Source organism: Dipodomys spectabilis, unplaced genomic scaffold (assembly GCF_019054845.1).
Source record: "Dipodomys spectabilis isolate Male_0828 unplaced genomic scaffold, ASM1905484v1 ptg000147l, whole genome shotgun sequence".
Taxonomy (NCBI): Eukaryota; Metazoa; Chordata; class Mammalia; order Rodentia; family Heteromyidae; genus Dipodomys; species Dipodomys spectabilis.
In genome coordinates, this window is record NW_024870824.1 from 6,840,514 (window position 1) to 6,865,417 (window position 24,904).

At 47.9% G+C, this 24,904-nt stretch overlaps 1 protein-coding gene across 2 annotated transcripts in view; it reads left to right on the forward strand.

Annotated features, from left to right (window-relative positions):
- Nucleotides 1–2,343: 2,343 nt before the first annotated feature.
- Psd2 (pleckstrin and Sec7 domain containing 2) overlaps nt 2,344–24,904 on the forward strand; it is a 35,052-nt gene continuing 12,491 nt past the window's right edge. For both annotated transcript variants that reach the window (XM_042692105.1, XM_042692106.1), the window contains exons 1-6: nt 2,344–2,717; nt 4,426–4,875; nt 5,232–5,426; nt 10,730–10,810; nt 13,614–13,726; nt 14,364–14,422. In XM_042692105.1, the coding sequence (XP_042548039.1) occupies nt 2,344–2,717; nt 4,426–4,875; nt 5,232–5,426; nt 10,730–10,810; nt 13,614–13,726; nt 14,364–14,422 (1,272 nt within the window). The remainder of the gene's footprint in view (nt 2,718–4,425; nt 4,876–5,231; nt 5,427–10,729; nt 10,811–13,613; nt 13,727–14,363; nt 14,423–24,904) is intronic.

Sequence of the window (24,904 nt, forward strand, 5' to 3'; positions counted from 1 at the left end):
ACAGCTCTACTTTTAGCGTTTTGGTGGTGAGTTAGAAATAAAAGTCTCATGGACTTTCCTGCCTGGGCAGATCCTCAGATCTCAGCCTCCTGAGTAGTTAGGATTATAGGCATGAGCCATAGTGCCCAGCTCAAAAAGACCCTTTATGTCTTCACACTCTTGACTTTAGAGTGGATGCAGACTGAGAATCAAGTGAAACCATTTTATGCTCAAATATTGGGTTTCAATGGGGGCTCAGGCACAGCCTTGACCAGAGGGGACCCCACCATGCCAGGTAAGGGCTCAGGAGTGTGAAGCCTCCTGGTGGAGGCCAGGTGAAGCTCTGTGCCTCAGAGCCAGTGCCTATGCCAGCCCTGGCTGCAAAGTAGGCCAGAAGACTAGAATGCACGCCAGAGGGCTCCTCTCTTCTCTTTCCTTTCCATGTGCCTCACCCTCTTCCCCTCCCCCAAGCAGTAGTCATAGTTGGGGAGATGACCTCTTGTCGTCCCTCCTTTGGGTACATGACCGGAGGGAATGGATTGAAATAGCACTGGCAGCAGTAGGGATGTAGGGCAGACCAGAAAGAGTCCTTCACACTGTGCTGAGCTCCAAGGGTCCCTGGGGTCCTCAGAGCAGGGTCCAGGCTTTCAGATTTTTTTAAAACAAGATTTGTGGGCCTTTCCTTGTTTATTTTTAGTAAGTAAAATCTTATTCTTGTGCAGTAGCCAAGAAGTTCTAAGAGGTGAAGGTCAGTATGGGTGGGTCAGATCCCATTCTCTTTTACTGTATATGCTCAAACTCTGGGTTAAATGAGTTTTAACCAGGGCATGGTCTCTTGAGTTTCCCTGGAAGGCCCAGAAGTCCTCAGAGAAGTGACTCCACCATCCTCTCTGAGCCCATCTTCTCTAAGTGGGAGGTCCTTTTGGGGTCTAATGGGTGTTTCTTATGCTTATCTCATCATGAGAGTAACGGATCATGCCCTTTCTCCGTAGAGTCTGGTTCAGGAGGGAACAGGACCTGGCAAGTTGTGTTTGGAGTGGTCAATGAGACTAATAAACACATACATACAGGAAGTTTGGGCTCACCTCTTTGTCACTGCATCTGTGGTGTGTCCTGTTGCAACCTAGAAAGCTGACCATTCTTCCCTTCCTCCAGTCTCTCCTGGCCCCTCAGCAGCCCTTCTCCTTAGGAAAGCAGGGAGCTGGGGATAGCCAAGGCCCATAGAAGAGAGGAAGGAAGTGGCCCAAACAGAAACGAGAGAAATGCCCAGGTTGCTGCTTCTTTGCTTCTCTCAGGGTGTTGGCAGGGGTTGGCGTGTGTCCTCTGGCAGAGATGCATGTAGGGCTATAGCCTAGACTAGAAAGGGTGAGCTGCTGAGAGGGGAGGAGGCAGGGTGGAACCTAGACCATGCCACCCTACCCTTGCCCTCCCCATCTGGGATGAGGCTTGGAAGGAAGCGGTTGGGAACTGTAGGCTGGTTCTGGGGCATACACAGAGGGCTAAGGGGCCTCCTCAATTGACAAAAGAGAAACAGATCCAGCACAAGACAGAGGGGAGTGGAGCTGGTCTGGACAGTGCCCTGAGAAGCCAACAGACAACTGGGTAGAGCAGGACAGGAGTCCCTGGTATCTTTCTCCAGAGAGCCCCTTGGTGGCTCTATGAGTCCTTCCTTGACTGACTGAGCTCAGGTAGAGGCCTGGGTGGGATGAAGCTCCAGGCGCCTTCCTTCTGATGTGGTGAGGGTGCTGGGCGCTGCAGCCCTGGCTCTCTGTGAGGCTCTCAGTGGTGGGACCCACCCAGCACCCTGGACAGCACCTCATGCTGGGCCTCTTACGGTTTATGGTGGCTTCCAGGTTTCCTGGGGCTTCCTTGTGGGTGGACCTTGCCTGGATTAAACCGCACTTCTGTTGAGTTGCTAGGTTCCTGAAGTCAGGGCAGAGAACATGGGAAGAGCCCCAAGGCCTGGCTGCTGCAGTCTGGGGCTTTTGTGTCTGTCACTCACCAGCATGAATGAGGAGGTGCGGTGTGTGTGTCACTGAGTTCTTTTCTAGTTCCTCCCACCTGGATCTTCCACAGGGCTTTGGTGATTTTTGGAGGGCACAGCAGAGACCTAAGTGTTAACAGGGAAGGGGGGCTGCTGGTCAGGTGAGAGATGAGAGAGGCTGGCCTGGGAAGCCAGTGAGGGAGCCATGACACAAGCCTAAATTTTGTCCAAGAGTTCCTGAGGAGATGGTCCCTGATGGGAGTTCTTTTGGGTTTCATACTCCTAGCCCCTGTCCTGCCTACTGACCCCAGTGTCTCTGCTTTCTTCCAGGTCTACTGAGTCCCAGGAGCAGCCAGAGTGGGTCAGAGGCAGTGGCTGCCATGGAGGAAAACAAGTTCCCAACTCCACTGCCCACAGACAGCAGCGCCACCTGGGATCCCAGCCTGGAACCTGAGTTAGAGCCTGGAATACAGAATGGAGTGGTGGCAAGTGAGGGCTTGGGTAGCTACCTCAGCTGCCCAGGGAAAGGGGAAACAGGAGCCCTGATGGATTCTGAGGAGACCACAGCGCAGCAGGATGCAGCTCTGCCTGACCTCAGCCTTGACCTCTCCATCACCAATGGCCTGGCACTGGGACCAGATGCAAATATTCTGGAAGATCTAACAGAGTCCAGGCCCTGGAGGGCTGAAGGGCTGGCAGAGAGGGATGAAGCCTCTGGGAGCCTCTGTCTAGATGCTGAGGACCCTCAGCTGGGGTAAATGGGTGTCTTGGAAGGGAGGGAGATCACATTTCCAACTCCGTTACTCTGCGATCTTGCCTTAGTCTCTCTGGTTCTTGATTTTTCATATACATTGGGGATTTGATGTTTTTTTCTTTTTTTGTCAGTCGTGGGGCCTGAACTCTGGGCCTGGGCTCTGTCCCTCAGCTCTTCAGTTCAAGGCTAGCGCTCTACCACTTGAGCCACAGTGCCGTTTATGGCTTTTTCTGCTTACGTGGTGCTAAGGAATCGAACCCAGGGCCTCATGCATGCAAGGCAAGCACTCTACCACTGAGCCACCTTCCCAGCCCCTTGATGTTCTTATTTTGTCTAGCTTCTATGTGTTTTGGAAGGAAGAGCTGTGAAAGGGAATTCAAGGGCCAGCCCTCAGCTGCCCCCTTCCCCCTCCCCCAGAGCCATTATGACTTGTTCCTATGTGTAGGAGGGCTGTACTCCCTCCATCCCAGCCACATTGGAGTTCCAAGTCCTTTTGAAAGGTCTTGATGTGGAAGATCATCTGGTCCACTTCTTCTCCCCCTTCCTGGAGATTCCCAGAAAAACTCCCAACTCTGCAGCTGGGCCCAGGAAAGTAGATGTTCATCCGCTATCCCCCCAGGAGGTTGTCCTCAGAAAGTTCCACGGGGAATCGCACTCACCCACTCACTGGAGTTAAAACCCTGTCTCTTATCCTCACTAGGGAGTGGAGAGACTGGAGCCTTGGGGGTGCCATTGTGCAAAGGAGGGTGGGGATGGGCAGGGGGAAGCGTAGGAGGTCTCAAGGAAGATTGAGAAGACAGCATGCAGAATGTGTGCATGTGTGTGCCTGGCAGCACACTGGTGGGGGCCACAGGGATGTCTTTGCATGTTGGTATGTGTGGAGCTCTGTGGTTGGCTACGAGAGGGATGTTGCAAGTGGGAGTAGTGTATTCTCTGGTGGCCACCAGCAGCTAGCAGTGGCTAGAGTGGGGGCAGAGGCTGGGGCTTCCTAGTGTATCATCTTTATTTATCTGAGATGGCTGAAGGAAGGGGCAGATGGAGTTTTGAATATTGTGCTGATGGTTTGTAGGCTCCTCAGCTCTGTCTAGCTGCATGAGGAAATAAGAGATGGTGGTACCATTTGAGATGAGAACCATATTTGGATGTCCCCAATACTTAACATTGGCCTGGGAAGACTTTGGCCTTGTGAAACTTTAATTTTGGGAGTGGGGAGTAGGGGAGCATACTAAGCAAGGAAACATACAGAATATTACAAGCTGAGAAGGGCTAGCGAGGACATGAAGACATCCCGAGGACAGAATACAGGGGAGATGCTGGCATGGCGTTGGCCAGTCCTCCTCTTGTGGCTGGCTAAGAACGTTCCAGGCTGTAGGGACAGCAGAGTTATGAACCTGTGTGACATGAACTGCAGCAGGGAGAAGTCCACACTGCTCTGGGAGCAAAGAGGAAGCAGCCCCGCAGGCCAAGTCAAGAAAAGAGGCCTCCCAGTCCATTAGTCGAGTATCTCATGCCTACCGTGGCCTAGGTAGGCCCCGGATCCTCCTTCTCACCACTGCATCTCAATCCCCATCTAGCATCTGGGCTCTTAGAAAGTTTCGTCCGAAAAACAACACAAAACAACAAGAATATAGCCACTAGGAGGTGGGGTCACCTCCTCTGTAGAGAGGGTACCCGAGAAAGATGGTGATGGGGTTCTTGTCTCTCACAGGTTGGATGGCCCTGGAGAGCCGGATGTGCGGGATGGCTTTAGTGCCACATTTGAGAAGATTCTGGAGTCGGAGCTGCTGCGAGGCACCCAGTACAGCAGCCTTGACTCCCTAGATGTGCTGAGCCTGACGGATGAGAGCGACAGCTGCGTCAGCTTCGAGGCCCCCCTCACACCCCTCATTCAGCAGCGGGCCCGAGACAGCCCTGAGCCCGGAGCTGGACTGGGCATGGGAGATATGGGGCCAGAGGGGGACATGGGAGCGGCTGGTGGGGATGGGGAGCTGGGCAGCCCGCTGCGGCGCTCCATCTCCAGCAGCCGCTCAGAGAATGTCCTGAGCCACCTGTCTCTCACGGCGGTGCCCAATGGATTCCATGAAGACGAGCCTCGGGCCCCAGGTGGAGAGGAGGAGGATGAGGATGAGGACACAGACAAGCTGTTGAACTCAACCAGGTGAGGGGGGGCGGGGCAGAGGCTGGGAATAGGTGGGAAAATGGAGAACCAGAGGAGGTAGTGACCAGATGGCCAAAATTTGATAAGCCCTCTCCAAGGTCACCTTTCTCCATCCTCTGCATCCAGACTTCCCATCTAGGTCCTGGGGTCCCATTTTGCTTTTCTGGCTTGTTCCACTCAGGTGGGGTCAGGGAGCAGTGCTGAGGGCATATGCTCTGGGCCTTTCTGGAAGCCAACTTGGTGTTCTCCTGCTATGGTGGAACCTTTTCCCCTGCTCGGTTCCTCCCTGCAAGTGTGTCTCCGCTTCACCCAGGGCCTCTGCTCCGGGCCTCTTATCCTCTCCTCTCCATCTGCAGTGACCCCAGCCTGAAGGATGGCCTGTCAGACTCAGACTCAGAGCTGAGCAGCTCAGAGGGCCTGGAGCCTGGCGGCACAGACCCACTGGCCAATGGGTGCCAGGGGGTCAACGAAGCTGCCCATCGATTGGCTCGCCGCCTCTACCACCTCGAGGGCTTCCAACGCTGTGATGTGGCTCGGCAGCTGGGCAAGAAGTAAGTAGGCCTTCCACACCTCAGGAAAATCCACTGTTTTCCCCAGAAAGAAGGGGACGGGAGTGGCTGGCGTTTTTCAGGGGTGTCTGGTGCTAGGGGGCTCCTGAGTCCCTCAGGGTACTTCTTCCTGCCACTGTCCTCATTCCTGGCCTTGCCCTAAATTTATTTCCTATCTGAGCTGCTTGGGTGAGGGCTGTTGCTCTTAGGGAGGGGAGGGTGGTGGGCAGGCCCTCTGTGCTTGGGAATTGGATGTGGTTATGGGGTCACCGTGGGTGCTGGTGGAGGAGGAGCAGCCAGTCAGGAGCTAGTTTCCTACCAAATGGGGCTAGAGGGAAAGGAGAACCTAAGGGGGAGATAAAGGGAAATGTTTGAGAGCTTCAGAACTTAGAAAGTGGGTCCCCAGCTCTCCTTAAGCCATAATATCTATTCGTACCAGCAAAAGGGTCTGGAAGCCAGGCACTGTTGACTCATGCCTCTAATTCTAGTTACTCAGGAGGCCGAGATCTGAGGATCATGGTTTGAAGCCAGCCTGGGCAGGAAAGTTTGTGAGACCCTTATCTCCATTTAACCAGAAAAAACCCAAAAAAGCCAGTAGTGGAGCTGTGGCTCAAATAGTAGAGTACTTCAAGGGTACTGCCCAGGCCCTGAGTTCAAGCCCCAAGACTGGCATATGTACACACAAAATGGCCCAGAGCCAGGTGCCGGTGGTTCATGACTGTAATTCTAGCTACTCAGGAGGCTAAGATCTGAGGATTGTGGTCCAAAGCCAGTCTGGGTGGGAAAGTCCATGAGACTCTTCTCTTCAGTTAACCACCAGAAAACTGGAAGTGGAGCTGTGGCTCATAGTAGTAGAATTCTAGCCTTGGGGAGGGGGTGGGGCGGGGAAGCTCAGAGACAGCGCTCAGGCCCTGTGTTCAAAACCTACAACTGATTAAAAAACAAAAACAAAGTAAGGGTCTGGAAGCTCCAAGGCCCAGGACTATTCAGGGTGGGTGCAAAGAGAACTGGGCACATGGGGTGTAGTGGGCAGAGACTGAGGATGAGGCCTGGTGGCACTGCCTAAGCCTGCCTGACTGCAGTATGTCCCTGACCTCTGGCCCCTTAATGCAGAATGCCTCTATTACTCCAAGAAGGCTTTGAGAAGGGCAGAGAAGACTTGGTCTCCCATACTCACAAGGCTAGGGAGTAGGGACTTTGGGCTCCTCTTCTGGCTCCCGCCTTTTCTACCCTCTGAAGCCTCCTTGTCACTCCTGTTCTAGGAGCCCCCTGAAGTCCTAGTTTGAAAATCACACCCCCTTCTCTAATTATCCCCTCCTACCTGGCAGATGGCAGGAACCTTTCCAAGATTGCCCCCTCCCCCATCCCACCCCCTGACTTCTCCCTCGGCAGGCATCTTCCCTGCCACCTTCCTTAACCAGAATTCTCAGGTTTTTTGGCCATGGGCAGGTCCCCTCTCTCTCCTCCGTACTCAGTGTCTCCACTGTGGAAACTTTCCTTTTCAAGATCGCTGGTGACATGGTGTCTGAATCTGCTGGCTGCTACCCAGGCCACCTTCATCGGCATTGACACAACCAGTCACTTCTAACTTCTTGTAGTTACTGACAGCTTTTCTTCTGGTGGAGTTGGGAGGTCAAACCAGGGCCTTGCATGTGCCAGGCAAATGCTCTACCTCCAATCCCTCTTTAAACATTGTAGTATGAAAATTTCCATTCATACACAAAAGCAGAGAGACTAATACATGAAATCTCCATCTGTCCAAAGCTATCAATGTTTTTTTCCAATCTAATTTCCTAATTTCTTCTATCACAACAAGGTCCTTTATCCATTTGTCAAAGTTCTTTTTTTTTAATTTTGGTGGGTTGGGGGTGTGGGGTGTGTTGGCACTAGGGCTTCAATTTAGGGCCTCTTGCTCTTGCTTGGCTTTTTGTTGTTGTTGAGGATCTTGGAGCTCGAACTCAGGGCCTGGGCACCGTCCCTGAGCTCTTTTTGATCAAGGCTACATTCTATTTTTCTTTTTTTTTTTTGTTGGTCATGGGGCTTGAACTCTGGGCTTGGGCGCTGCCTTGTGATCTTCAGCTCAAGTCCAGTGCTCTACTGCTTGAGCCACAGCTCCACTTCCGGTTTTCTAGTGGTTTATTGGAGATAAGAGTCTCATGGACTTTTCCTGCCTGGGCTGGCTTTGAATCTCAGTTCTCAAATCTCAGCCTCCTGAGTAGCTAGGATTATAGGTGTGAGCCACTGGCGCCCGGCTAGCATTCTACCATTTTGAGCCACAATTCCACTTCCAGTTTTCTAGTGGTTAACTGGAGCTAAGAGTCTCATGGACTTTCCTGTCCAGGCTGGACTTGAACTGTGATCATCAGATCTTAGCTTCCCTAAGTAGCTAGGATTATAGGTGTGAGCCATGAGCATCCAGCTTGCTTGGCTTTTTTTGGTTCAAACCACTTGAGCCACACTTCCACTTTCAGCTTTTTGCTACTTAATTGGAGATAAGAGTCTCTCAAATTTGTCTTCTTGGGTTGGTTTTGAACTAAAATCCTCAGATCTCAGCTTTCCGAGTAGCTAGAATTATAGGCATGAGTCACTGATGCTAGCTTACTGGCTAAAATATTTTAGTGCATTTCAGATACTGTATTATTGAATCCAGAAGTGCCTCAATATATATCTCTAAATGATAAGAGATTTCTTTCTTTCTTTTTTGTTGGTCATGGGGCTTGAACTCTGGGCCTAAGCACTGTCCCTCAGCTCTTCCACTCAAAGCTAGCACTCTACCACTTGAGCCACAGTACCACTTCTGATTTTCTGTTGGTTTATTGGAGATAAGGGTTTCATGGCCTTTCCTGCCTGGGCTGGCTTTGAACCCAATCTTCAGCTTCCTGAGTAGCTACGATTACAGGCGTGAGCCACTGGTGCCTGGCTGATAAGAGATTTCTTATTTATTTATTTATTTATTTTTTTGGGTACGGTCGTGGGGCCAGAACTCTGGGCCTGGGCACTGTCCCTCAGCTCTTTAGCTCAAGGCTAGCACTCTACTACTTATGCCACAGTGCCACTTCCGGCTTTTTTCTTTTTGCTTATGTGGTGCTGAGGAATCGAACCCAGGGCCTCGGGCATGCAAGGCAAGCACTCTACCACTGAGCCACCTTCCCAGCCCCTGATAAGAGATTTCTAAAAAAATAGTTATTATTCCATTATAATTTTTAGACAAAAATATCAAAATATTGTAATCATCTTAAACATTCTGTGTTTAGTTTTCTCTATCTAAAAACCAGTTGGTTTGGTCAAATCAGAACAAGATCCACATATTGCATCTGGCCTTATGTTTCATTCTTTCTTACTTTATTATTATTTTTTTTGCTAGTCCTGGGGCTTGAACTCAGGGCCTAGGCACTGTCCCTGAGTCTCTCTGTGCTCAAGGCTAGCACTCTACCACTTGAGCCACAACACCACTTCTGACTTTTTCTGTTTATGTGGTGCTGAGGAATCGAACCCAGGGTTTCACACATGCTAGGTAAGCCACCTTCCCAGCCCTGGCCATATGTTTCTTAAGTGTTATTTCTTTATTTATTGTACTGGGGGAATTTGAACATGTACTTGCACATTCTAGCTACCACTGAGTCATATCACCAGCCCTCTTAATTGTCTTTTAATCCACAACAGTTCTCCCCTCTGACCGTATACTTGGATTTGAACTAAGGGCCTCACGTTTGCTAGGCAAGTGCCCTTGATCCTTTAATCCCTGCTTCCCAAGATGCTGGGATTACAAGCTTGCCTCATATTACTTGGCTACCTCTCTTTTAAAGTCATTAGTCTTTGGGAGAGTTCCCATATTTTCTATGTGGAATCCTCATGGTGTTATTTTACATGTTTGCCTATTTGCCATGGGTTCTGTGAACTGGCAGGAAAGCTTGAGGCTTGATTAGGATCAAGTGGCAATTTGTTCCATTTTTTGGCAAAATTATTCATTTTAGTCTTCCTAAAACATATTCTTCATTGGCCTCCAGGATGACACACAGTTTCCTCTCCACTTCTGGCTCCTTTGCTGGCTCTCTCCTCCTTTACCTCCCTCACCAGGGCTTTCCTCAGAGCTCTGCCCTGGGCTGCTGCCTGACTTCGTTCCTCTCCCCTCACACCCAGCACTTATTGGCCTTGTGGATGATGACTTATGATAAGTCTTTATCCTGATGACTGACATTTCCCATTTCCATTCATGCCCTATAATCCAATCCATCTCTCTTTCTGGTAGACGAGGCCTCCTAAATCTTTGCCCCATCTCTGACACCCTTACAATGGATGTTTACATAGCAGGTGGTATTTCAAAATTCACATCGTACTATGCTGATTCAAAATCTACACAATCCCATCCTGACTCTTTCTTGGATCTGCAGGTTCAATTCCCTGCCTCACCTCTTGCTTCCCCCTTCCTGCTCTCCAGGGACTGGCTACATGGCCTTGTGGGTAGCTTCCTCTGATAGAAACACCTGGCACCATTCTACCCCCTACTGCCTTCACCTGATGACTCTTACTTTCCTAAGTTTGTTGAGATATTGCTTCTTCTAGGAAGTCTTCTTATTTTATTTTTGATGGTACTGAGGTTTGAACTTAGGGTTTTGTGTTTGCTAGGCATGCGTTGTACTATTGAACCCCATTTTAGCCCTGTTTTCACTAGTTATTTCTTTTTTTTTTTCTGGTTAGAGATAAAATTTTTAGTAGTTGCATTTGCTAACTAAAATAGCAAGGTTCAGTCTCCCTCTGTGGTGAACATATCTCACTGGTTCATTAGTTATTTCTGAGCTAGGATCTCACTTTGTGCCCAGATCCATGTCTGTTTCACAATCTTCTTATTTTATACTTCCCATTATAGTTGGGATGACAGGTGTGTACCACCATGCTTAACTTTCTTTCATTAAGATGGAGTCTTGTGAACTCTATCTTGTGGACTTCTGCTGCTCTGTCTGGCCTAGAACTTAAATCCTCTTAATCTCAGCATATCAGATATGGAACGGCATGCTATTGGTGCCACAATGCTCAATTATTCATTGAGAAGGAATCTCACATGTATGTCTAGGCTGGCCTCTGAAATCCTCCTGATCTGTCTCCTAAATAGCTAGGTTTGTAGGCAAAAATTAGAGCACCACTGGCCAGCAGGGGGAAGCAGATCTGGACGAGTGTGCCAGCGTACTCTGGGGCCAACTCCCTAAGTACCTCCTATAGTTTTATTATCCTTGGATTGGACCCTGCTTCTAACTGGCTTCCTGTGCTTTTTTGTTTGTTTGTTTTTGTTGTCGTTGTTGTTTTGACAGCAATGAGTTTAGCAGGCTGGTCGCTGGGGAATACCTCAGTTTCTTCGACTTCTCAGGCCTCACTTTGGATCGAGCACTCAGGTCAGTGGGGCTGGGACCTGGATGGGACAATGCCTAGGGGTGGTATGGTCAGCATATCTGGATTCGCATTGCAGCTCTATCAAAACTTCTGCATAACTGGGCAAGCCTCTCTCTCTCTCTCTCTCTCTGTTTATTTTTGAAATTAGCTTACATAAGTTATACAAGGGAGACTTTGACTAGGACATTTCCATGCATGCATGTATGCAATGTATTCCAATCAGACTTCACCCCCTCTATCCCTCTGTCTTACCTAATTTCCCTTTCTTCTGCCATCTTTACCCTCATCCATTCTCTCTGTTTAGTGGGAAAGTTGCTTGGCTTTTTGGTGCAGCATGGAGAAAGGCCTTAAGAGCAACAGTAGTTCAATCATTCAGTGAGTGCCAGCTATGTGACAGTGTGAGGATCTGCAGGTGGGAGTGTGGTCAAGACTCTTGAGGGGAAGAGAGAAGGCAGAGGGCCTGTCTGTGTTGAGCCCTTCATGCTTCCCACATCCATAGACACTTATGCACCCTGTCTACTAGGTACCACCATTCCTATTTTCTCAGGTCAGGAAATTTGGCAGAGGTAAGAGACTGCCTTATAGTCACTAAAGTGGGAGTGGTGAAGGAGATTTCATCCCAGCTCTTACTGGTGTCTGGACCCAGGAAACAGGCCTCAGGGTGGCCAGGAGCAGGCCACAGGGGGCAGGATGGGTGAGGTGGGTGGCTGTAGTCTATGATGACCAGAGACCAGCTGCAGGGGGAAGTGACAATCTTGTCTAGGAGGGATGTACAGTAGACCAGAGCAAAATGTGAGTGGTCCATTTTATGGTCCTCTTACGTTGTCCTGTTTAGCTCCATTTGTGTGTGTGCGTGTGTGTGCGTGTGTGTGTGTGTGTGTGTGTGCGTGCGTGTGTGCGTGTGTGCGTGTGTGTGTGTGCGTGCGTGCACGTGCGTGTGCACACTGATACTGGGGCTTGAGCTTAGGGTCTTGTGTTCTTGCTTGGATTTTGCACACAAGGCAAGGCTGGCACTCTGCCGCTTAAGCCACATTTCTACTTTCAGCTTTTTGCTTGTTCATTGGAGATAGTCTTTTGGATTTATCCGCCTGGGCTAGCTTCAAGCCTGGATCCTCAGATCTCAGTCTAGATACTGGAACTGGTGGGTCATGTATACCAAACCAACACTGAGGCACAGGCACTGGGGAGCACAGAGGTGCTGGGAGTAAGGCAGCAAGAGCAGCCGCGGTGTGCATGCTTTTGAAGAGGGTCAGGTGGGAGAGGACTAGGCCCGAGGCTGGAGATAGAGGGGAGGTTGCTCAGGGGCTAGAATAGAAGGACTGCTGGGTCAGAGATGAAAAGGCTGAGCCCGAGGATAGCTGAGACTGTGGGGGTGGGGTGGTTGGGGTGCTTGGCGGGGCTTGGTGGAGAGGCCTGGAGAAGGGAGGGTGGGCTGGAGAGGAGGATCTGGGATAGGTGACTCCTCAGAAGGACCAGCTAAGGCTGGATGGAGTCTACATTTCCAGAAGAATTAATGGAGTTTGAGGAGAAGAGGGAGGGGACAAGTGGGGAAGAGGACAGGGAAGGGAGGGGGACAGAGAGGGTACAGAAAGCAGAGGTGGGATTGGAGAGTCTTTGCATTTAAAAACTGGTCTGTAGTTGGGCTGTCTTGAAGGCCTGCTGAGAGGAAATGCCAGCGAGGAGATAACTTGAAGGTCCCTGAGGTTCCCTTAGAGGCAGCCCAGAGGGGATGCAGAGAAGTGGGCAGTGTAGGTTTAGAGATATTCTGTCTCATGAACCCAGGGAAGATAAGGCCCAAACTGACACAGCCTACAGTTTCCTTGCAAGTTCCAAGAGAAGGAAAATTGCCCAGGCTCTTGGCATGGTTCCCAGGTGAGGGACCCAAGCCCATTTCCCAATCCGTTTGGCTTTGGTATCAGCATTAAGGTCATTTCCTAAGCAGTGGATGACCTATGTGAGCACTTGAGGCAGATTACGAGCATAGGAAAGCTGCCCTGGGAGAGCCCAGAGGCACAGAGCATTGAGTGAGGCTGTCCCATTCAGCGGGGTCAGGGAAGCACCAGGTGAGTGTGCAGTTAGAGGACCAGGAAGGGAGCCAGCAATCAGTGAACCCACCATGTGTTACTCTGAGGGTCTTGGGAGCCAGAGACAGGTTCTAGGCAGCAGGGCTGCCCTCAAACTCACAATCCTCCTGCCTCAGCCTCCTCAGTGCTGAGATTGTGAGAACCACTGTGCCTGCTCCGCCTTCCTCTGTAGAAAAGGTTTCTGCAGGGCAGAAGCTGTGGAGGGCAGGGATGCCTATTGGGAGGTGGCAGCAGGCCTCTTGAGCCTTCCATGAGGGTGATGGAGGAGGCGTTGAGATGAACGTGAAGCACAAACCACCAGGACTTGGTGACAGCTTGGACTTAGGGTGACAGTTCAGACTTAGGATGTAAAAAGGAATGAGAAGGTCCAGGGCTGGGCCTGGACCTCAGCTGAAAGAGCAGAATTACTGAGGATAAGTGTTGTGAAGGGAGAGTTGGAAAGCCTGTGCTCCGCAGTGGAGGGGGAGTGAGGAGTTCATTCACCCCAAGGAGAGAAATGCTCATGTGTCCCTCCTTCACAGGGGTCCTGAGTGGGGGTAGCCAAGGTCTCTTGGCTTCAGGGACTAGAAAAGGTGTGAAACCTTGAATGGAATTCGGGAGCTCTGGCCCTTCATTGTGTGTGTGTATGTGTGTGTGTGTGTTAAGGCTTCTATTCCCTATGAGGATCCAGACTGACTCGGGGGCTCTGGGAGATCCTTAGCAGTTTGGAATTGCTTTCCAGAACTTTCCTGAAGGCCTTCCCACTGATGGGGGAGACACAGGAACGTGAGCGTGTCCTTACACACTTCTCCCGCCGGTACTGCCAGTGCAACCCTGATGACAGCACCTCGGAAGGTAGGGAAGCCGCCCTGCTCTGCCCCTCCCCCCTCCTGCCCGCCACTTCTCTGTGGAATTTAGTTAGTGCTCAATGAGCATGAATGAACTACTGATGGCACGTGGAATGGATGAGAGAGCCCTACAGATCCTGACCATTGCCTTTCCCAGGCCCTGGGTGTCCTCTGTCCTAGGGCTTCAATTGTACAGGTGTTCACACTCCCTGGTCCTGTCACAGGCCCAGCTTTGGCATAGTAAGGGTCCTGGTGTGGAGAAGGGTGGGCCAGGGCCCTCTTAGAGGTAGGGTCTGTGGATGGACCTGAGTGTCAGGTACTAAGGGACAAGACCCCTAAGACTAGCACAAGGGCATGGCCTGGGACCCAGAGCCATTGGTGGGGAGGCAGGAGGCAACTGTCTGGGCTAGAGCAGGCGCAGGGTAGTCAGGTTCCCTCTAAGGGACAGGATGTCCTGACTGGGACAGTCAAGTGGACTGGTAGGGAGCACGATGTGAGCGAGCCCAGGCTCTGTGGTGCCTTGGCAGGTAGCCTCTTCCATCTCCACAGCTTCCAGGCTGGCTCTCCTGCGAGACAGGTTGGTGGCTGGGGGTGAGGGGAGGCACAGTGCCCTTACACTGAGAATGCTACTGTCTCTGATTTAGACGGGATCCACACACTCACCTGTGCCCTGATGCTGCTCAACACGGACCTACATGGACATGTGAGTGAGGGGAGAAGGGACATGACCTCTCATTGGCTCACCCAAGTCATCTGACCCTTTGCCCAGTTCCCAGGCAGAGACTTCTTGCTCAGTGGCAGTGGTTCTTTTAGCAGACCTGAGTGTTGGGCATTCAGTTCTGTCCAAGTTTTGTCCGTGTGAGCCTTGCCTAGGTTCTGGTCCCCAAGCGGAACAGTGAGAATGCTTGAGCATGGGGCATTTAGGACACGGCAGATAAGATGGGATGCCCCTTGTTGGGTCCAGACCCTTTAATGCTGAATGACTGGGGCCTTACCTTGCCTCCCCTGCATGCTCACGTGCAGCCTTGATGAGATGCCACACCCCACTCAGGTAGTGCCAGGTGACCTTCAAGAGGCCTTGTCATTCACTTTGCCCTCTCAGTCTTGACTTTGAGACTGGTGGGCCCAAGCCCCAATCTTTCTCAAGACTTCTCTCAGCTCACTAACTCCGTCTTCTTTCCTTGGTTGCTGCGGGCCCCTCTGGGCTCTCCTGTCCTCCCTCCCTCAGGTGGTAAGTGCAGCTAGTGGTGTGCATGCCCTGTGTGCCCCCCACCCCATCTCCATCCATCACACCATCTAGCCCTACCCCCTGCCCCATCATTGTTCATGCTGGGCTGGCTAAGCCCCTTCGATTGTGTTGGGACATTTCAGAACTCAAAACACTGCATTAACCAGGGAAGTCTGGGCAATGTGGGGTGGAATGAGATAACCGTACTTCACACCTTTTCCCTTGCCACTGTGTGGCAGCTGTGCAATTCTGGGCAAACCACTGGCCCTCTCTTAGTCTCAGGGTTTACATCTGCTGGGAGGGGGAGGGTCACGATTTCCCCCCCTAGAATCCTGGAGAGTGGTAATAGACACAACACCTGTCCTGGCTTCTAGTAAGGATTTTTATTATGAGTAGTATTATTACAGGAGAATAACAATAGTACTCACTGTTAATCTTAAAACTTAATGATGGCCAGCCTGAAGGCCCAGTCTCTTAGCCCTTTTACAGCAGGCATGGGAGAGGAGGAACAGCATGGGCTGGGCTCTAAGGCATACATGGGTGTTTGGCCCTACGAGGGCTCAGTGCCCTTGCTAGGAAGAATAAACATATGACAATTTTGTCTGAGGTAGCTTTGGCCTCAGTGTGTATGGAAGGGAGGGAAAACATGGTGAGCTCTTGGCTAGCAGACCCAGGGGTGGCCATGGTCCCACCTTAATGCTGTAGCTAAGGAGGAATGTTTAGGCGAGGAGCAGGTGGAACAGGCCTTCTGTACTCTTGAAGCTTTCCTTCCGAAGGCAAAGTTGCCTAACAACTGGGACAAGGGTTCTGGGTCAGGTTCCCTGTATTTCTTCACATGGCAGCTGTGTAGTGGGAGGTGTGTTCCTACCTCACTAAGCTCTGCTTTTCCACCATCAAGTCCTGGCCCAAGAGGATTAATGGAGACAGCATAGGTGGGTGCTTTGCCCAAGGCCTGGTGGTGCAGGAACTGGGGACTCTTCAGAGGGCTCCAGACCTGCTTCTGTTCCCCATGCCACCTCTGCTTCCCACAGGGATTGGATACCTGGTGCAATGTGGTGATCTTAGGAATGTTGGTCCCACCAGTGTCCCCAGAAAAAGCTCCCATCAGAGGGGGAAGCAGGATAAGGGCTTCGGAGGATGTGAGTGTGCCTGCCAGATGGACATGGCCTGGATGTGGAAGTGGGAAGTTTTCCTGTGGGAGGATGTCCAGACTGGAGGGAGGAGCCTCAGTGACCTGTCTCCAGAACAACTTCTGGGTTCCTTGAACAAGACAGGAAAAGGAAGCCTGCCTCAGGCTCCTTCTAGTTAGGACAAGTGGTTACAAGCAGTGGGTATGAAGGGAATAAAAAGACATTATGGAGGTTGAACTGGGGGTGTGTGTGGGGGAATCACAGAAGGCCTTCAGGGCATGGCCAGACACCTGAGCATCAGCAGGAGCCACCCACAGAAAGATCTAGGATGACATGGTCCAGGTAAAGGAGCCAGGAAGGCTGATTTCCATCTTTGGCTATCATGGCAGGGCTGCTATGTACAAGTTTGTATTTGAACATCTGTTTTTAGTTCTTTTTGGTCTATACCTATGAGTGGACTTGCTGGACCATATTTATGGTCACATAATTCACATAAATTGTGAATTCCAAGTTCTATCTATCTATCTATCTATCTATCTATCTATCTATCTATCTATCTATCTATCTATCTATCTATCTATCTATCTATCTATCTATCTATCTATCTATCTATCTATCTATCTATCTTGTCAGTCCTGGGGTCTGAACTCGGCCTGGGCGCTGTCCCTCAGCTCTTCAGCTCAAGGCTAGCGCTCTACCACTTGAGCCACAGTGCCACTTCCGGCTTTTTCTGCTTATGTGGTGCTGAAGAATCGAACCCAGGGCCTCATGCATGCAAGGCAAGCACTCTACCACTGATCCACCTTTCCAGTCCCACTTTTTAAATTTTTTTTGTGCCAGTTATAGGACTTGTTCTCAGGGCCTGGGCACTTTCCCTGAGCTTTTTCTACTCCAGGCTAGTGTACTTCCACTTGAGCAATAGCTCCACTTCTGGCTTTTTGGTGGTTAATTGCCTGGGCTGGCTTCAAACTTCAATTCTTAGATTTCAGCCTCTTGATTAACTATGATTACAGGTGTGAACCACTGATGTTCAGCTTAAGTTTTACTTTTTTTGTTCTGGTTCTGGGGTTTGAACTTAGGGCCTAGAAGCTGTTTCTGAGCATTTTTGGTTAAGGCTAGCATTCTACCACCTGAACCACAACTCTACTTCTGGCTTTCTGGGTCTTAATTGGAGATAAGAGTCTCATGAGTTTTCTTGCCCCAGCTGGCTTTGAACCACAAGTCTCAGATATCAATCTCCTGAGCAGCTAAGATTAAAGGCCTGAGCCACTGGTACTCAAGTTTTACTTTTTGAGGATTCACAAAACTTTTTCCAAGGTGGCTGTTAGTTTGGGTCCAGATGGGAAGATGAATGATGGTGGCATGGCTGGCAAGGTCATCTCTGGATGGAGAATCTCATAGGGCTTGCTGATGGAGTTGGCCGGTTGAAGAAGGTATAAGAGCACTTTGGCATCTGGCTGGGAAGTGCTGTCACTCTGAGTGTCAGCAAAAAAATTTCTGTGTGTAGGGAAGGAAGTTCTGCATGAGTGGGAGAGGTGAAACTCAAGTCTCATTTGTGACATGCTGTGTGGGAGATGTAATATGGGGACCCCAAGGTGACAATGAGTATAGAAGGGTGTGTGTGTTTTGTGTGTGTGTGTGTGTGTGTGTGTGTGTGACTGTAATCCTGATGGGTCTTAAAGGCATGAGATCGTATGAGTGTCCCGGAGAGAGAGGCAGGCTGATGGCAAAGTCCTGGGGCCTGGTTTTAAACAGATCAGGAGAGGAAAATCAGAGGAAATTCATGTGTGTGTGTGTGTGTGTGTGTGTGTGTGTGTGTGTGTGTGTGTGTGAAGCCAAGAGAAGATAGTATGTGGAGAAAGGAGTGATTGACAATGGGGAAGCAAAGTTGAAGAGAGAATCATGATGTGTGTGTTTTGGGGTATTGAGGATTAAGAGAAAGAGCAGATGTGTGGGTCATGTTGGAGAATGGATAGCAAACATACTAGGAAAGTATAACAGTATAACAGTGTAGTCAGGATGTCTAATGCTCATCTCATCATGGTCACAGATATAAGATGGGACCAGTTAACCTGACTATGTATTCTTCCCCAAGTTTCTTCATCTGGTTGGATTTGGATGCAGGCATAGTATCAGAAACTAGTTAGGTTTTATCAGGGTAGATATTTTCTTTCTTTTTTAAAAAAAGTTGTTATAGGGGCTGGGAAGATGGCTCAGTGGTAGAGTGCTTACCTTGCATGCGTGAGGCCCTGGGTTCGATTCCTCAGCACCATGTAAGCAGAAAAAGCTGGAAGTGGCACTGTGGCTCAAGTGGTAGAGTGCTAGCCTTGAGCTGAAGAGCTGAGGGACAGCGCCCAGGCCCAGAGTTCAGGCCCCACGACCAACAACAACAACAAAAATTGTTATTATAAAGGTAATATATAGAGGGGTTACAGTTACATAAGCCAGGTAAAGAGTACACTTCTTTTTGGACAATGTCCCTCTTTCCCTTGCTCTCTTTCCAGTTTTTCTCTCCTTTCCGTACCCACAAGTGGTATAGTTTTCAACATTTTCAACATAGTATCTAATGAGTACCACTATGGCATTTGTTCACCTCCATTTCTGTGCCCCCTCACCCTCCCAAAAACTGATAAATGAATAACAGGATGAAAAGAAAAGACAACAAAAACGGTAACATAAAAAAAAAATCTCATTTTCATTTCCTGGAATTCATTTAAAAAAGTAGTTTGTATAATCAGATACACATAGGCACTGTACCTTGTGTTTCTTACCTTGTCCTCCTTTGGTCTCACAGTGTGAATGCCTAGAGTCTTGTATAATTTATCATGTATGGTAGGTGTTTTCTAGGCAAATATGACAGAGGCAAAAAGGAAAGTGTTCCAGAGAAGCGGTTAATGATGGAGCCTGGATCCTAAAGGGGGTCAAAATGACATTGGGGACACTTGATCTCAGCAGAGGGTCGACTGCTGGAGCGAGTGTTCTAGAGGGGGCTGGGATGGAGGGATGGGATAGAGATGAGGAGGGCATACTTCAGATGGGCTGTTGGAAGTGGTAGATCTTGGATGTCAGGTCAGTGAATGATCCTGGGATGAGTTGGAAGGATAGTATGCCGGAGAAATGGTGACTTTTCAACCTCCAAACTGGAAAAGATGACAGTTCGGGTTAGAGTTGGAGAAAAGATGAAGAGAAAGACATTCAAGTATTTTGGGCTAGACATGGTGGTGGTGCATGCCTGTAAACCCAGCTGCTTGGGAGGCAGACACAGGAGGCTTGTGAGTTTGAGCCTAGCCTGGGAGATGTAGGACTCTATCTGTGGGCATGACTCAGGTGGTAGCGTGCTTATCTAGTAAAAGCAAAGTCCTGAGTTCAGTCCCCAGGGGAAGAACCATCAAGGAGGAAGCAGAGAGACAGGGTGGACAGAGAAGAGAGTCTGAGCTGAACCAAGGATGGGTTTCTTTTTGGAAACAACTTGATTTATTTCAGCCCTTGGGTTGCTTGAAGAACAGCTATGGAATCGCTGGTGGGATGGGGTGGCAGCAGGAAGGGGCACGATGGCGCCAGACTTGAGAGACAGATGCAGGGATTTGGCTACAGTCATGAAGGCCATTCTCAGATATGACAGAACCTCACACAAGAATGTTAAAAGGCTACCAAGTGTAATTAAGGTTTAGTCAGGATTTGCATAGAGTTCCTTCCAAGATGACAGCTGCTTTCTTCATGCTTGGCCTCTTATCCTTCTTCTGAAATCAGTCTTAAATAGGCTAGAATTGTTCTGACCTCTGGGCTGTATGCAGAGGTCATGCTGGACCTGTGGGAAAAGGCGTGGCTTCTCTGGGTTCAAAGGCACCAATCAAGTTTCACTACCTGGATGATGGCCTGGGTGGTACCCCAGTCCCACCAGCCTCTGTGCCAGGCAGGAAGATGGACTTAAGGGAATGGTCACCCGGCTTGAGAGCCACCGGCAGCCCTGGGATAGAGCTGTGGGCCAGATGGATTGTGAATTGTTTTTGCTGGAAGACAGCAGTAGTGAGAAAGTCTAAAGGCCCTGGGCAGCCTGGGAGACTCTGCTGATCCAAGAGGAAGTGGAAGGGAAGAGGAAATGGGAACTCAGAGGTCTTAAACCACTTCTTCAAGAGCTTTGAGTGGCCCGAATACCTTGAGTACATGTGTTTTATTTCCCCCCAATACAAGGATTTTTGCATGGTTGTCTAATACACACACACATATGTATATATGTTGTGAGTGTGTCTTGAATTCAGAGCCTGTGAACTCAGCCTGGAACTCAGCTTTTGTGCTCAAGGCTAGTGCTCTACCACTTTGAGCCACATCTCAACTTCCAGTTTTCTTGTGGTTAATTGAACATAAGAGTTTCATGGACTTTCCTGCCCAGGTTGACTTCTAACCATGATCCTCAGGTCTCAGCTTCCTGAGTTGCTAGGATTACAAGTGTGAGTCACCAACACCCGGCTATTATTACTATATTTTAAAGCAGATAACTTACTTAGGTTGATATCCTTTTGCAATTTGTTGACTCTTGCTTTTGAGCCTAGAGAGTCAGTAAATGTCAGTAAACATTTCCTTCAGACTTAGAAAGAACTCTGTTGTATAGTTGGTGGTATTCTACATGTGTCAATTTGGCCAAGAACTTTTGTGTTGTAAAAATTTTCTGTCTCCTTACTGATTTATTTTATTGTGGTAAAACACACATAGCATAGAACTTACTATTTTATCCATTTTAAATCCCAATATTTAGTGACATTAAGAACATCAGTCACGTCTAATCATCCACTACTAGGTAGTATCAGTACTTTTTCATCTCCTCAAAAAGAAACCTCACACCTACAAGCACTCTCACCCGATCACTTCCTTTGCTTTGCCCCTGACAATTGCTGATGTGCTTTCTTGACTCATAGTATCTGCCTTTCTGTGTCTGGCTTATTTCACGGGACATGTATTCAAGGTGAATCCATCCATATTGTAGCACGTATCATTACTTCATCTTTTACCACCAGATAATATTCTATTGTATGTTTGCAACACATATAGCATGTATGGATATGTTAGTACATACTTGTTTTTTTTTACTCTCTCTTTCATACTACTGGAGTTTGAATTCAGGACCTTACGCTTGTTAGGCAGACATCTACCATTGGAGCCATGTTACCAGTCCTTTTTGTGTTAGGCCTTTCTTTATTACCCAGCTGACCCTTCTATTTGTGCTTCTCCATGTCACTGGGATGACAGGTGCATACCACCATGCCTAGCCATTGCTTGAGATTAGATGTCATGAAATTTTATGCCTCAAATCTTAATCTTAATCTTCCCATTAACGCCTCCCAAGTAGTTAGGCTTATAGGCTTGAGCCATCACACCAAGCCGTTTCCACCTTTTGGTTATTATGAATATGATGCTATGAAAATTTGTGTACAAGTTTTTTGCTTGAACATCTGTTTTCAGTTCTTTTGAGTATATACCTAGATAGGATTTACTGATCCAGTGATAATTATAAGCTTAAGTTTATAAGGAACTTCAAAGTGTTTGCCACAGTTGATGGATAGTTTACTTTTTTCTTTTGAGATAGGATCGCTATTTGTAACTTAGTCTAGTACTTTTGATCCTCTGCCTTAGCTTCCCAAGTGTTAGGCTTATAGGCATGTGCCACCATGCCTGTTGTCTTTTGCCTATTTATATTTTTACATTGTGTTATTTATTTATTTATTTTTTAACCATCCTGAGGCTTGAATTCATGTTCTGGGTGTTATCTCTGAACTTTTTTGGTCAATCGTGGAGCTTAAACTCTGGGCCTGGGCCCTGTCCCTCAGTTCTTCAGCTCAAGGCTAGCTCTCTACTACTTGAGCCACAGGGCCACTTCCAGTTTTCTGGTGTCTTATTGGAGATCAGAGTCTCACAGACTTTCCTGCCTGGGTTGGCTTTGGATCACAATCCTCAGATCTCAGCATCCTGAGTAGCTAGGATTACAGGCATGAGTCACTGGTGCCTGGCTTCTCTGAGCTTTGTTTGCTCAAGGCTAGTGCTTTACCACTTGAGCCAGAGCGCCACTTCTGACTTTTTTTTGGTAGTTTATTGGAGATAAGAGTCTCACAGACTTTCCTGTCTGGGTTGGCTCCGAACCACAAGCCTCAGATTCTAGCCTTCTAAGTATCTATGATTATAGGTGGTGAGACATCAGTGCCTGATTTCTTTAATTTTTTTTTAGTAATATAGTTTTGAGCATACAAATGTTTCACCTATTTGGTTAATTTTTTTTACTTAATTTATTCTTGGTATAAATTGGAATTGTTATTTTCAATTTCATTTTCTGATTTCTAATTGCTGCTATGTAGAAATGCAACTAGATTTTGTAAACTGAACTTGTGTTTTGCAACTTTGCTGAAATCATTATTTAATTTTTTTGTGATTTCTTTTAAGATTATTGCTATATAAATTCATGTCATCTGCAACTAGAGATAATTTTACTTCTTTCTAATTTGGATGCTTTGTTTATTTTTCTTGTCTAATTGCTTGTGCTAGGACTCTCAATACAATGTTCAATAGAAATGAAACAGACAGGCATTTTCCCTTTGTTCCTGATCTTAGGGAAGACATTTAGTCACTGCTGAGTATGATGTCAGCTGCAGGCTATTTAAATGCATTTTTGGTCATTTAAAGGTTTTTTTTTTCCATTCCTAGTTTGGTGGATACTTTGAATATTGTCAAATGCTTTTTCTACATCAATTGGAATAATAATAATGTATCTTCCCCTTTTGTTCTGTTAATGTGTTGTATTACATTGATAGATTTTTATGTATTGAGCCACCTTTATATTCTGAAAATATGTTCTGTTTGGCCACAGAGCCTAATCCTTTAAATATCCTACTGAATTGGTTTCCTGGTATTTTTTTAAAAGGATATTTTACATTTATATTCATAAGATTAGTGACTTTAAATTTTCTTTCCTTGTGATTTTTTTTTTGTCAGTCATGGGGCTTGAACACTGGGCTTGGGCACTGTCCCTCAGCTCTTCAGCTCAAGGCAAGTGCTTTACCGCTTGAGCCACAGCGCCACTCCCAGTTTTCTAGTGGTTTATTGGAGTCTCACGGAGTTTCTTGCCCGGTCTGGCTTTAAACCATGATCCTCAGATCTCAGCCTCCTGAGTAGCTAGGATTACAAGCCTGAGCCACCGACTCCGGGCTCCTTGTGATATTTTTGTCTAGCATTGCTGTCAGCATAATGCTGACCTTATGGAGTGGGTTGGGAAGTGTTCCTTCCTCTTCATTTTTTTTTGAGGAAGGAAGATTTTGAAAGGATTGTTGTTAATTTTTCTTAAAATGTTTTGGTGGTATTAAAGTTTGAACTCAGGACCTTCGGCTTGTTAGAAAGGTACTTTATCACTTGAATGATATTATAAATAGTTCTTTTTGTGCTATCTATCTATTTATCTATATCTATCTATCTATCTATCTATCTGTCTGTCTGTCTGTCTGTCTGTCTGTCTGTCTGTCTGTCTGTCTGTCTGTCTGTCTGTCTATCTAATCTGTCTATCTATTTTGTTGATTATGGTGCTTGAAATCAGAATCTGGGCACTGTCCCTAAGCTTTTTGTTCAAGGCTAGCACTCTATTACTTTGAGCTACTGCTCTACTTCCAGTTTTCTGGTGGGTAATAAGAGTCTCCCAGGTTTTTCCACCATGCTAGCTTCGAACCAAGATTCTTAGATCTCAGCCTCCTGAGTAGCTAGGTGTGAGCTACCAGCACCCAGCTACTTTAGTTATTTAATTAAATTAATTAATTAATTAATTGTCAGTTGTAGGGTTTGAACTCTGGGCTTGGGTGCTATCCCTGCACTCCTCAGCTCAAGGAGAGTGCTCTACCACTTGAGCCACAGCACCACTTCTGGTTTTGTAGTGGTTTATTGGAGATCAGAGTCTCACAGACTTTCCTGCCTGGGCTGGCTTTGAACCATGATCCTCAGATCTCAGCCTCCTCAGCTAGGATTACAGGCATGAGCCACTGGCACCAGGTTGCTTTAGTTATTTTTGAGATAAGGTCTGGTGTGTAAGTTAGGACTGACCTGAACCATGATCCTCTTATTTGTTTCCCAAGTAACTGGGATGCTACTGTGCCCAGCTTTTTATTAGCTGAGATGAGGGTCTTACAAACTTTTTACCAAGTCTGGCCGTGAACTGCAAGCCTTCTGTTCTTCTAAGCTGCTGGGATTACAAGCATGAGTCGCCGAGTCTGGCTTCTTTAAATGTTCTTTAAAATTCATCAAAGAGGCCATCTGATCTTTGGCTTTTCCCTGTGAAGTTTTAAATCATTGATTTAATCTTTATTTTTACTTGTTACAAGTCTTTAAAGATTTTCTATTTCTGCAGTGGCTCTAACCTGTAATCCTAGTGACTTGGGAGGTAGTTATACAGGGACTTCAGTTCAAAGATGGCCCATGGAAAAAGAAGTTTATGAGGCTCCATCTCAACCAATGACTGAATACAGTAGCTCATGTCTGTTGTGCCAGTTTTTTTTTTTTTTTTTTGTAAGCACAATTGTCGGAAGCAATGGCAACACCTGTCATCAAAGAGACATGAAGAAGCACAAATAGGAGGATCGCAGCCTACATTGGCCCAGGCATAACGTGAGATCCTGTTTCAAAAATAATCAATGCAGGGACTGGGAATGTGGCATAGTGGTAGAGGGCTTGCCTATCATTCATCAAGCCCTGAGTTTGATTCCTCAGTACCACATAAACAGAAAAAGGGTGCTGTGGCTCAAGTGGTAGAATGCTAGCCTTGAGCAAAAGAAGCTCAGGGACAGTGCCCAGGACTTGAGTT